At 41.8% G+C, this 13,909-nt stretch overlaps 1 protein-coding gene across 1 annotated transcript; it reads left to right on the top strand.

Annotated features, from left to right (window-relative positions):
• The first annotated feature begins 1,856 nt into the window (after positions 1-1,856).
• LOC113927976 (HLA class II histocompatibility antigen, DP alpha 1 chain) lies at positions 1,857-12,874 on the top strand. The gene is given in 6 exon segments (XM_035728344.1): positions 1,857-1,956; positions 5,412-5,657; positions 6,039-6,320; positions 6,541-6,662; positions 6,665-6,740; positions 12,858-12,874. Coding segments are annotated over 6 exon segments (843 nt in total).
• Positions 12,875-13,909: the final 1,035 nt, after the last annotated feature.

The raw sequence follows: 13,909 nt of genomic DNA on the forward strand, positions 1-13,909 counted from the left end.
TAATTTAGGTTTTCTATTAGGTATAAAGATGCATTATAGAGAAGTGGTCAGGCATAGGTTTAGAAAGCCCCTTTATACTACTTCCAGAATTTTTTTTTAAACCACTGTGGCTTATTTCCTTTCATGTAGAATGGAGATTATTATGTCATTGGTTTTGGGAAATCTAATTGGGATGATACTCAGAATTTGTGAATCTCTTAAAACAAAGCCTTGCACACAGTAAGGGATCAAGAAATGTTAATTATTATAATGCAGGACACTTTATCCAATACAATGTATTATTTAATCCAATAATATAAATTCTATAATTTTAACAATAAACACACACAGAGGAATTTCTGCAGTTCCCCATCCCTTTGGTGTAGTTCCAAACCCCTCTGTAATAAAATAGCATATCAGCAAAAGATCTACCATTAGACTTAATGTGAACTGATTAGGGAAATTGACCTTAACGGTAAGATTTAGAGGCGCCTGGCTGGCTCAGTTGATAGGGCATGTGACTCTTGATCTCAGGGTCCAGAGTTCAAGCCCCATGTCAGGCATGGAGCCTACTTAAAAAACAACAACAACAAACAGTGAGATGTAAATAAAGATACCTTATATCACCAAATTCTGTAGAAGAAGAAATAAAAGAACAATAATTAGAAATGAAACAATTAGGCATTTTTTGCCTTCTGTTTATCTGCCTGGGAACATCAAAGAATTCCTGTAAAATTATCAAAGGTATAAAATGGTAAATATAATATCATTTGATAACAAATGAATTACTATAGGATACTAAGAATCAACATGAAGGGGCCCCTGGGTGGCTCAGGCAGTTAAGGGTCTGACTCTTGATTTTGCCTCAGGTCGTGAGATTGAGCCCCAAGTCAGGCTCCACCCTCAGAGGGGAGTCTGCTTGAGTTTCTCTCCCTCTGCCCCTCCCTCCACTCAAGTGCACGTGCTCTCTCTCTCAAATAAAGAAATAAATAAATCTTTAAAAAAAGGAATCGATGCAGAGAAAGACAATTATCATATGGTTTCACTCATATGTGGAGTATAAGGAAGAGCACAGAGGACCATACGGGAAGGGAGAGAACATGAACGGTAAGAAATCAGAGAGGGAGACAAACCATGAGGGACTCTGGACTCTGGGAAACAAACTCAGGGTTGCAGAAGGGAGGGGGCGGGGGGATGTGGTAACTGGGTGATGGGCATTAAGGAGGGCACGTGTTGTGATGAGCACTCGGTGTTACACGCAACTAATGAATCACTGAACACTTCATCAAAAACTAAAGATGTACTATGTGTGGGGCTAATCGAACTTAATAAAAAAAAAAGGAGTCGACATGAAGTTTTGAAAAGTTATCCATTCATAAAGGTCACTACCCATAAAAAACACAAAATCAACTTCAATGACATATTTCAAAACAATCTCATTAAGAGGAAGATGATTTGATTTGATCTTTTTATTTTAAGTAGGCTCCACACCCAACATGGGGCTTGAACTCATGACTCTGAGATTAAGAGTTGCACACTCCACCTGACTGAACCAGACAGGAGAGGAGGAAGATGGTTATGATGTCTCTATTGTGGTTTTCTTCCTCTTATTCTCAGATCCCACATAGATTGGGACTTTCTGGGCCACCTTGGTCCTGACAGCTCTCCCACCCCCTCTCCCAGTGGTTCTATCAGTTTCTTTCCCAACCAGAGATACCCCTTCTGACATTTGCTGGTTGGCTGAGCCCCATTGAGCAGTTTCACCTCCACCCCTTCTCCTTCCGCCAGATAGGGAAATAAGTCCTGGACTCAGAGCTCCTCCCTGCCCTGCTCTGCCTCATTCTTTCCTCACTGTCCGCCTCCAGCGGCCACGGCAGATGCACCTGGAGGACATAAGGAGCCGGACTCAAGTCATGATCCTGGGAGCCATCGCCCTGGCTGCCCTGCTGAGCCCCCATGGAACTGGGGCCGTGAGGGGCGAGTGCTCGGGTGGGCCAGAGAAGGTGGGAACTATAAGGAGATTTGTAGCCCACAGGTTCTGTTTTCTCTTCCATTTCTCTTCTTTCTTCTTTTTCTCCCATGTGAGGTCTTTTGCTTTTTGTCTTTCTGACAACAGGAAAAAGCACTGTTTATCAAACACTGACCAAGTGCCAAATCTCATTTCATTTTCACAGCAGTCTTTTCAGAAGGGTGTTTATTACTCTCATTCTAGAAATGAAAAGACTGAGACCTGAAGCGATGTCTCCTGAACCCCATGTCACTGCGCCATGGCTCTGCCTCCTCTGGAGTGTGTCTCTCTCTGTCGCTCTTAAATTTCAGAAGTAAACTTCTTGAAATTGGAGTCTGAAATGCCTGTTTTTTACTTTCTTCTGCTTCATTCAGTCCTCAGCCCGCTGCGTTCTCCCTTTTGTCTCCTCACATCTCTGCTGATGCTCTCAGTGTGGCCACTAGCAGCCTCCTTACAACCAGAACCAGTGGTCACTTCTCTGTATATCTTACTTGTGTCACTAGTAATATTTGCAACGTGACCACTTCCTCCTTTCTGGAATTTTTCTCTTGTTCTTTGTCTTTGGGGAGCACACATCCTCCTTCTTTTCTTCCTACTCGTTAGTCCTCTCCTTTTCCGCCTCTTTCTCAAAAAATTTATTTAAGTGATGTTTACACCCAGCATGGGGCTCGAGCTCACAACCTGGAGATCAAGAGTCACCTGTTCTTCTGACTGAGCCAATCAGGTGCCCCCAGCATCCTTTCTTAAATGTCCGTGTTTGTCAGGATGCAGGACCACACACTCTGACCCTGCTACGATGACTTTGTACAGTTCTTGGGTGACCCAATCCAAGCTTATAACTTCGTGTACCATGTGGACTCCTAGTGTACATCACTAGCCCAGTCTAGCCTGAGATCCACCCATTATTTCAACTGCCCTCAAGTCAACTCCAATTTGTCCCCCAGAAATTCAAACTTGTTATGTCCTCAAAAGAACATTTTATTTTCTCTCACTTCCTTGTCCTTCATTACTTTTCCTGTCACTGACACCACAATTCTCCACGTTGCCTGGGTATTCTGGACTCCTTCATATCCCTACTTCCACCATGGCACTTAATGATTCCTGTGGCTTCTCATCTCTTCACTGCCATTCCAATCCATCCTCCCTTCTCCTTACCCTGTGTTATGGCCCCATCTACACCCTCATCACTTGCCACTTGCTTGCTGAAGAGTCCTACTGGTCTCGCTTGCAAATGAGCCGCTTCCAATCTATCTTCCCTACAGCTGCCACCTTCAAGTACAAATCTTATCCTCTTGATTAAGATCCTTCAATGATCTCCCTGGGGCTGTGGATCAAATTCAAACACTTGCAATTAGCACATAAGGCAGGTCCCAGTGTAGCCCCTCCACACCCTTTGAGCTTCAGTCGTATCCAAGGACTCTTGAGTCCTCCAAGAAGTCCCATGCCTCTCTGCTCCTGTGTCTCCTCTTAGAGACACCACTTCCCTCTATTTCTGCTTTTCTACCTCACATAGAGATGATCTCTAGGAAGCCTTACTTCAATCTCATTTTAATGCTCTCCTTTTGCTCCCAAATAGCATCTGAATACACCTTGTGATAACACAGCAGTGATGAAACCACATATATACTAATCGTCTTTTCTTTGTCTTTCTCGATTTCAAGTAGCTTGAGGATAAGGACCATGTCTTCTGAGTTACATCCTTAAGTGCCTGGAGAATGAAGGTTCACAATAAAGGCTTTTTTGACTGAATGAAAATGAACATCTGTAAGAGTGTAATTTGCTTCACAATGCATAGGCCTTTAGTTTTAAGAAATTGCAAAAACAATAAAAATGAGATGTCCTAAGGTGAACAAACGGTGTCCATGTAGCCAGGTCTGTACTGTTTTTTTTCTTTTTTTCTTTCATCTTTTTTTCTGTAGGTGAGTGATTTCCCCCAAGCATTCATGTGAGACAATGAATCCTGTCACTAGAAGTGTCCCAGGAGAGGATTAGTTCTCCACGCATTGGAGCTGCAGGGCGAATCTTTGATTCGGGAGTTGGACCAGTGGGCCCCAGAGTGTCACTTCCTCTTAGTTCCTTTCCTTTTCTCAGCCCCAAACTCTCATTTTTATTGTTTTACTGTAATACTAATAGCTTTTTTCTGTTGTCAATCTTTCTTTCTCTCTCTTTCTTTCTCTCTCTCCCCCCTCCCTTTCTTTCTTTCTTTCTCTCCTTCTTTCTTTTGGAAAAAGTAGACTTTTAATAACTGCTTTTATTACCAGGTTAAGTCATGCAGTTACAAAGTAGTTAGAAATTTCTGAAAGGATTTTTTAAAAATTTAATTTAATTTAATCTTTTTAAAAAGATTTTATTTATTTATTTGACAGAGAGAGACATACAGTGAGAGAGGGAACACAAGCAAGGGGAGTGGGAAAAGGAGAAGGAGGCTTCCACGGAGCAGGGAGCCCAATGCGGGGCTTGATCCCAGGACGCTGGGATCATGACCTAAGCTGAAGGGAGCAGCTTAACGACTGAGCCACCCAGGCACCCAGGATGGTTTTTTTTTTTTAAAGCTCATTCTTACATAAACAATATCTAGTACTTCATTGGGACACCGCTGTTCAAACTTTCGCTGCTTCTTACACATCAGGTAAAACTAAGATGCTATCCCATAGGTGTTTCAAATCCAACAACCTTTATTTCCAGGGGAAATTACCTTTAAAAGCATGAAGTCCACAAGAAAATTTGTGAATGTTGTGTAAATGATAACACTTCAAAATTTGATTTGCCTTAAATGAAGGTGTTGTGGACAAAATTACATAATCTACCATTTTTATTCTAAAGTTAAAAAAGTAACTAAAAGTCTATAAAATGGCACCAAGAATCACCTTTTCATTTCCTTCACAATTTAAAAGCTTTTCCACTCTGAAAGATTTTTATTCCATTCTCCCCTCTCCCCCACCTCACTCTGTGGCTTTATCACTAATTTTATATGTCTGGTCCTACAGGGATTCTGAGATATTATGTGTGTGGGTGGGGAGATGATTCAATCTTCCTTCTACCAGGAGCTGTGCTACCCTGGGCCAGTTACTTAACCTCTGTGGGCATGTCCCTAATATGCAAAAGAATGCTTTATGTGGGGGTGTGAAGATGCAAAGAATAAATTGAACACATAGTAAGTTCTCCATAAATATTACCTTATTATTGTGTTCAGTGTGATTGTTACTGTGCTGGAGTGATGGATGCTTAAGTTTTTAGGAACAAGGGAAACAAGCTGAATTCTCAGTAAGTCATTTCTTTCATAGTTTCTTCCCATTTCTCTTCTTTCATTTTGCATTTCTCATTTTCTATGTTATTCATTCATGTTATTACTGTTTGCTTCCTGTGTTCTGTTTACTTTCCTACATAATCACCTGTTCTCCAATCTCCCTTCTTCTTCATGCAGTGGGCCACGTGTCAATGTATGCCGAGTTTGTCCAGACACACAGACCCTCTGGGGAGTACATATTTGAGTTTGATGAGGATGAGCAGTTCTATGTGGACCTGGATAAGAAGGAGACTCTCTGGCATCTGCCAGAGTTTATTCATGCCTTTGACTATGATGCTTGGAGGGGTATTGCTGACATCGTCGTGGCAAAGAAGAACCTGAATACCCTGATCCAACGGTCGAACCACACCAGGGCCACAAATGGTACTGCTTGCTCTTGCTTATTTCTCTACCATCCAACTGTGGAGATGGGAGAGCCCCTCTGCTGCATAGAGAATGGGAGACTCAGATGTCCACTCATGAATGAACCTCTCCTCATGAGTGAGCAATATTCAGTCCACAGAGCTGGGTACTTAGGCCATCAAAAGAGTCATTCTCTTATTCAAGAACAAGGTTGGGCTGGGGGAGGCCAGTCAGGAGCATGACAAGCCATGACTTTGATCTAGAAGCCATGGGTGGGGGTGGGGGCAAAGTGTCAGCATGAGAGAGATGTCCCCTAACCTGGAGAATATAGGGGTTAGGATGGTGGAGACCTTTGAGATTCAGCCAAAGGTAGCAGACTTATCAGGTCCTGTCCCTTCTCAGAGCCACCTGAGGTGACTGTGTTTCCCAAGGAGCCTGTGGAGCTGGGACAGCCCAACACCCTCATCTGTCATGTGGACAAGTTCTTCCCACCTGTGCTCAATGTCACATGGCTGCGCAATGGGCAGATGGTCACCGAAGGTATAGCTGAGACCATCTTCCTGCCCAGCACAGAATTCAGATTCCACAAGTTCCACTACCTAACCTTCCTTCCCATGGCTGAAGGCGTCTATAACTGCAAGGTGGAGCACTGGGGCCTGGACCAGCCGCTCCTTCAGCACTGGGGTATGGAGCCCCGGCACTTTGCCAGCACTGTCCTGACACCATCTTTATTTCCAGGATCCATCTTTCTGCAGCACCTGCTTTCCTTAATCTCGTGTGTCTTATAGTCACTTTATCCAAACTTCACCGGTGATCTCACGCTTCCTAACTCTTCATACTCCTACACCTGAGGCCAGCTCCTGCTCTCTGTGCCTTCTAACTCTGTCTTTCCTTGGTGCCCCAGAGGCCCAGGAGCCAATCCAGGTGCCTGAGACGAAGGACGGTGTGGTCTGTGTCCTGGGCCTGGTGGCAGGTGTGGTGGGCATCATCACTGGCATCATTGTCCTGAAGACCAGGCGGCCCAACAGCATGCCTGGGTGCAGGGGCTCCTGAGTCATCCCAGAGCTGGTACCAGGGACATGGTACAAAAGAGGAGGCAGCCCGGTATGGGTGGCGGATGGGAAGGAGAAACACTTCAACAGGGGTTCTTTGAGCACTTTGTATTGCAGAATCACTGACTAGAGGAAAACAATACCATGATAAAGAACATCAGTTGAGTTGCTTACTACTTACCAGGCACTATTCTATATGCTTCATATGTATTCACTTACTTATGTCTGGAGGTTGGTACCATTGTTTCCCATCACACAGAGGGGGAAGCAGACATGAAGAGGGGTGAAGGAGCCTGTCCAAGGTCACACAGCCTGAAGGTACAGAGTCTGGATTTGAACTCAGGCCTTGGGGCTCCAGAGGCTCAGTCTTATCCAGTGTGTATATTATATATATCATCTGCAGTCATTTTATCTCTCCCTGACAATCTTCATAACCTTGATTTTCTTCTGTTGTCATAGTGATGTCTGTGAACCTCCAATACTGTGTTAAACATTTGTAATTATAAAGGACATCCTACCTTTTGCATAATCTCAAAGGGAATGCATTTAATTTCTCCATAAATATATTTTCTATAGATTTTTTGCTAATAATATTTACATGTGGTAAAACTGATCACATTGTTTATGCACTTATTGAGTTGAATTCAGTTGAAATTAATACGAATGTTCTTATTTGGTCTACTGATTTTTTTTTTTTATCATATTATTGATTTTCTGACTTTGTGACTTCACGGCATCCCTAGGTGTTTTGTGTGGTCTCAGCCTATCCATGGTGATGCGAACAGCTAGGAATGCCTGGGGGCACTCACCTGGGTCACTACTACTTGTGGGGAGTCCCTACAGACATTTCCCAGACAGGCCCTTGTGGTTCTTATGACTGCAAGACACTCCCCAGCAACAACCATCAGGGAACTTCGAAAAAACCAAGATTTATTAGCTTATTACTCACAAGTCCTGGAGGGTACATGGCCTGCCCAGAGCCACACAGTGAGGTTGTGGGGGGTGGGAGAGACCTGGGGATCTGCCATTATTGGGGTTGAGGAAGGGGTGCCTTCCTCTGCAGTCACAGGGTCACTCTTTATTGGTGAATTTAAAATGTAGGAACTGGAATTAAAGTGCAGGAAGGGAAAAGCAGGGTCACTCAAGCAGTCCGTTATTGTTATCTAGGTCACCCAGGGCTTTCTAAAAGGGGAATTTCATGGGGGGGGTGGGGGGAGGGCAGCTGGGCTCTTTATTCTTTATCTAGTTGTATATCAGGCAATATGTGTCTTTTCGATGGATATCTTTGAGATGGATGCCTTGGCAATCAAAAGCTTAATGTCAGGCACTTACATTACAATAAAATAAACTAATAGTCATGCACTTACACTATCCTAGTACAAATCTTATTTGATCGAAATGAATCATGCTTGTAATATATTGTTGGATTCAGTGACATGGCTGACATTAATCCATAATTTTCTTCTCCTGTACTATCCTTAGCTGGCTCTGAAGATAAAGATGCACCAGCCCTATAAGATGATTCAGAAAGCTTTTGTTCCTTTCTGTGTTCTAGAATGACATGTATAAGAGAAGAACGATTTGTTTTTGAAATGTCCTAGCTGCCATGTTAGGACAAGGGCTGTTGGGAAGGTGTTCTTTGCTTTCCCAAGCTGGTGTCTTTGATGCTCATGACTCTATTTCAGGTTTCTATTACTTCCTGTAGTTTTGACCTTTTAATCTTTCTAGAAACGTATCCATCTAATCTAAATTTTCAGATTTATTGGCATAGAGTTGATCATAACAAACTTTTTTTCATTTAAAAATGTCTATGTAGGGCGCCTGGGTGGCTCAGTTGGTTAAGCGACTGCCTTCGGCTCAGGTCATGATCCTGGAGTCCCGGGATTGAGTCCCACATCGGGCTCCCTGCTCAGCAGGGAGTCTGCTTCTCCCTCTGACCCTGTTCCCTCTTGTACTCTCTGTCTCTCATTCTCTCTCTCAAATAAATAAATAAATAAAAACTTAAAAAAAAATAAAAATGTCTGTGTATATAGCCCTTTTTCCCTTTCATTCTGAATCTCCTACATTTTCTTTAACGGTTTTGCCAGATGGGTCTGTCAGTCTTTTTAAACTTTCCATTGAATCAAACTTTCATTTTGTTTATCTTCCCTATTTTTTGTTCTCTAGTTCACTGAATTCTGTCCTTGTCTTTACTATTTACATTTTTTTCTTTTGCTGTTTTTCTACTTTTCCATTCTCTTAATGGAAATGATTAGCACATTTGTTTTCAGGCTTCCTTTCCTAATATATTTGTTTAAAAGCTAGACGTTTCTTTCTAGGCACTACTTTTGATATACAGGTTTTCACCGACTATGAAGTGTTCCGTCATTTATATTTTAATTCCTATGGTTATTTAATTGCATATTTGGGGTATATGGAGTTCATTTGTTTATTCTTTTTCATCAATTTAGAATTCAATTGCATTATGGCCAAAAGAACATATGTGATATTAATTTGAACACACTGAGGCTTTCTTTGTGGCTTAATAAATGTTGTTTTCAGAAATGTGCCATGTATGCTTGAAAACAATGTGCATGTTGTTGGTTGTGGAAATCTCTATGTAGTTATTTGAGCCTTTTACTTGTATTATTAAGATCTTCTATATCTTTGTTTATTTTCTTTTTGCTTCTGCTCTTAGTTTTTGAGGATATGTTAAAATCTGTAGTTAAATTTGAAGATTTTCAATTTTTAGAGTCTTTCTCCACTTATTTCTGTCATTTGTTGCTCTTGTATTTTGAGGTTTTATTTTCAGAAGAATATATGTTCATGTTCATTATAGTTTCTTGCTCTAGTTTTTTCACTCGCCTTTAATTCTCTTTTGGCAGATGTGAGATTTGTTATGTCAGTTATCTTTGTTTACCTGCCTGAAGTGCCTTTTTCCATTATTTGGTTTTTGACCTTTAGATATTCATTTATTCTGTGTGACTTTGTTAGACTGTGTTGAAGACACAATCTGAGCTTTTCTTCTTTTTAATTGGTTGTTTAGCTCATTCAATTTATTGCAGTTACTATTATATTAAAAATTTACTATCATATTATTAAAATGTTTATTTAATATACTTTATTCTTGTTCATTTTTCTCATCTCTCATTCCTAAAGGCTAGGCCAAATTCTGTTACTATAAAAGTTGTGGTTTCTAATTATACTCATAAAATGGCTTATCTTAATGCCCTTAATTACATTGATTAAAACACTGATAAATCCCTTTTTCTTCCTGCCTCACAAAAGAGACAAGCACTTTGCAGTATTTTTCATTTTTCCCTATTATCACTACCTAGCATCTTCTTTATGTTAATATTAACTACATTTTTAGTTTTTGTTTGTTTTAAACTTTTTTCTTACTTTTTAAAAAAAGATTTTATTTATTTATTTGTGTGTGTGAGAGAGAGAGAGCACAAGCAGGGGGAGCTACAGGTAGAGGGAGAAGCAGGCTCTCCTCTGAACAGGGAGCCCGAAGCGGGGCTCGATCCTGGGACCCTGGGATCATGACCTGAGCTGAACGCAGATGCTTAACTTACGGAGCCACCCAGGTGCCCCTTAGGGGTGCTTTTTAAAAAAGTATTTTAGGGCGCCTGGGTGGCTCAGTTGGTTAAGCGACTGCCTTCGGCTCAGGTCATGATCCTGGAGTTCCAGGATCAAGTCCCGCATCAGGCTCCATGCTCAGCAGGGAGTCTGCTTCTCCCTCTGACCCTCCCTCCTCTCATGTGCTCTCTCTCTCTCTCTCATTCTCTCTCTCAAATAAATAAATAAAATCTTCAAAAAAATAAAAAAGTATTTTAGGGGCTGCCTTCAGCTCAGGTCATGATCCTAGGGTCCTTAGATCAAGCCCTGCATCAGGCTCCCTGCTCAGTGGGGACCCTGCTTCTCCCTCTGCCCCTTCCCCCACTTGTGTGCACACACTCTCTCTCTGTCTCAGATAAATAAATAAAATCTCTTAAAAACTTTTAAAAGGCATTTCAAAAGTGGTTTTTTGAATAGCAAAGCATCTGAGGTTGAAATGTTTGAGAATATTCATGTTGTATTAAAATGACCATGTGTTATGGGTATACATTTTGGGATTGAAAGTTCTTTTTCTTCAATTCTATGCAAGTAACATCTCATTGTGTTCTGGCATTAAGTGCTGCTGTTGATAGGAATGATGTCTATTTGTTCTTTTCCAGATGGATCTGCTCTTGTTCTTTTACAGGTGGAACTGCTCTCTCTGCAAGTGTTGAGAATTTTTTTTTCTTTGAAGTTCTTACAGTCTTCTTATAATGTATCTAAATATGTGTGCTTTTTAAAGAGATGTGTTTTTAAAAAATCTATTTTTTGGGGCGCCTGGGTGGCTCAGTCAGTTAAGCGGCTGCCTTCGGCCCAGATCATGATCCCAGGGTCCTGGGATCGAGTCCCGCGTCGGGCTCCCTGCTGAGCGGGGAGCCTGCTTATCCCTCTCCCTCTACCTGCCGCTCCCCCTGCTTGTGCTCTCTCTCTCTCTAATAAAAAATAAAAAAATCTTAAAAAAAATCTATTTGTCATCAATGTACCATGTCAAACTAAGTTATATCATCTTCCTATAAAGCCTAGAAATCTGTTCTTTTTTTCAGACACTTCATCTCCGTTTACGATTTTCCCCACTTTCTAGGTGTCTGATTATCAAGATGTCAGGAAGTCAGTTTTGATCCTTCATGTCTCACAGCTTTTCTTTTATATTTCCTATTGTTTAATCTTTCACACTGCCCTTCAGAGCATTTCTTAGTCCAACCTCTTGTTTATTAATTATTCTTCAGTTGCAGAAGTCCCACCAGTTATTTCATCTAAATATTCTTTATTCCAACCATTATTAAAACTCAATATTTCTGCTTGATAATTGGTTTCTTGTTTTTTCCTCAAATTACCAATATCCTTCTTTACCTCTCTTTTTAAACCCTTTTACTGTGAACTAGCAGACATACGTAAAAATGCACAAAACATTAATGTACAGCCAGTGATTATCAAGAGAACACTCACGTAACTAGTACCTAGGTCAGGGAATAGAACATTGCCAACACCCCAGAGGCCCTCTTTAGGCCAGTAGATAATTTGTAAACCTTTTACGAGCTAGAAGCTTCTTTTATCCACAAGGCCTAGTATAGTTCCTTATACAAAATAAGTCCTCAATACATGTGTCTGGTCTGATATAAGTGAGTGATATATTATTTATTTAATGTCTACTTATTGATTACTTTCTACCTCCAAAGATTCCAACTCTTTTGAAGTTGGATACATCCATGTGATTTGCTTTGGATAATGAAGTGTAAGAAGTGACACATTATTTCCAGGAGGGATCATTTAGAGCCAGTGTATGATTCACTAGGGTCCTTCACTCTGCTTGGGAAATTATGGGAGCAGGTGTCAAAGAAGGTCTGTCATCCTGGCTCCCTGAAAAATTATAAGTAGCCGAGCTACCCTGCTGACACACTGGACATGCAGCATGAGTGAAAACTAGACATCACATGATTTGTACATCAGCACCTCCTATCTTATGTTTATTATATAAAATGCAAGGGGGCTCCTGGGTGGCTCAGTTGGTTGTGTCTGACTCTTGATCTCAGCTCAGGTCTTGATCTCTGGGTTGTGAATTCAAGCCTGCATTGGGCTCCATGCTGGGCATGGAGTCTACTTTAAAAAATGCAAGAAAGAGATGTGTTCTAAGAGACTTCAAAGAAACAGAGAGGCAGGAGAATTAGAAGAATATTTCATCACCTAAGGCATTTCAGGAACAAGGAAGTAATTAGTGATGTTAGATGTTTATAATCTGGCAACTAAGATAAATATCCAATGGGCCAGTATTGAAGGGTTATTGGCACCCCTTTAAAGAGCAGCTTCACATACTGTGCCCAAGTCCTACCTCCTTCAACTTTGATCATCGCGCTGCTGGGCCTCACTGTCTCAGGAGTTTCAGAGCACTGTGGAGAGCTGGAGAGTGAAATGACATCTCCCTAGGGTGCCCCTTGACTTCTCACTGATTCTCCTCTGGGGGCAACAACATTTGCTGGGAAGACTACCTCCCGAGGGGTCGGTGAGGAAAGAAAATGGAGGCAGGTGTGTAAAGGGATGGAGGATGCAAAGCTAAACCGGGAGTTCTAACCCCACCGTGTTTGTCCTACTGCAGGTGACAACACTTTGTGACAGAAGAGGACATAGAGGAATCCCCAGCATCAGATCTACTTCAAAGCTCCAATGCCTCTGAATTGTCTGTGCTCCTCAACACCAATGACTGATGTCCCCAAAGACCCCTCCAATTCCTGCCTGTCTGTGATCCTACTTGCACTTAGCACTCAATAAATGCTGGAATTTGATGTATGGTGACAATTTAGTCCCCACACTGGATGGTGTATAGGCCCTGGTTTCCTCTGAGACTCCTCCCTACAGAGCATTCTTTCTGAGTAATCCCAAGGATCAATAAATACTTGTGTGTGTTTGGCATTTCTGGTGCCTCCTTTGTGACTCCAGGGCCTTTCTTCGGTCTCTATATCTTCAGTTCCCTAGAAGCACATATCCTGGACCTGTAATGTGGATGTAGTTATTGCAGTTTCTGAGCCTACCAGGTGTAGAGAATGTTTGCTCTGCCCTGGGTACTTCCCTAACCTATAGCATGGGGTGGAGGGCACAAGGATTGTTGATGTCACTGTGGGGTTGATTTACTCTGAACTATTCATCTCATCTCCATCCTGCTGCTAACCTCCTTTGTTCACCCCCTTTTTATTTCACCCAGAATTCTGATCACTTCTGGACTCTGACCCCCAGGGCTCCTCTCCTCCTCCAGGCAGCAGAAAAGATCCATTTTCCAGTAGACACACTGTTTTGCAGGAGTTTCCCATGGTAAATTTGTTAAGCCTTTAGTAACTTAAGGTCTCTTTTATACCATGTCATACTGTACTCTATCCACTAGTCCTCTACCTGCCCCATCCTGCCAGGCTTTACTTTATTCCCCCTCCCCCACATCTTTTCAGGGGCATCTGCAACCATCTTTGCAGATCCCAGTATGTTAGCTGGCTTACTGATGTCTGAATCTCAATTGTCAATTAAGGTCATGTTTCCCACAGGGTCCCTGGGCCTGGAGCAAAGTGTAGGCATATGGATATGTATCTGTTTCCGATGGAGAATTTTAACATAAACTGCTCACCATTCTATTATACATGGTCTTGGTGGTAAATTGGAACT

Source organism: Zalophus californianus, chromosome 7 (genome assembly GCF_009762305.2).
Source record: "Zalophus californianus isolate mZalCal1 chromosome 7, mZalCal1.pri.v2, whole genome shotgun sequence".
In the NCBI taxonomy this organism is placed as follows: Eukaryota; Metazoa; Chordata; class Mammalia; order Carnivora; family Otariidae; genus Zalophus; species Zalophus californianus.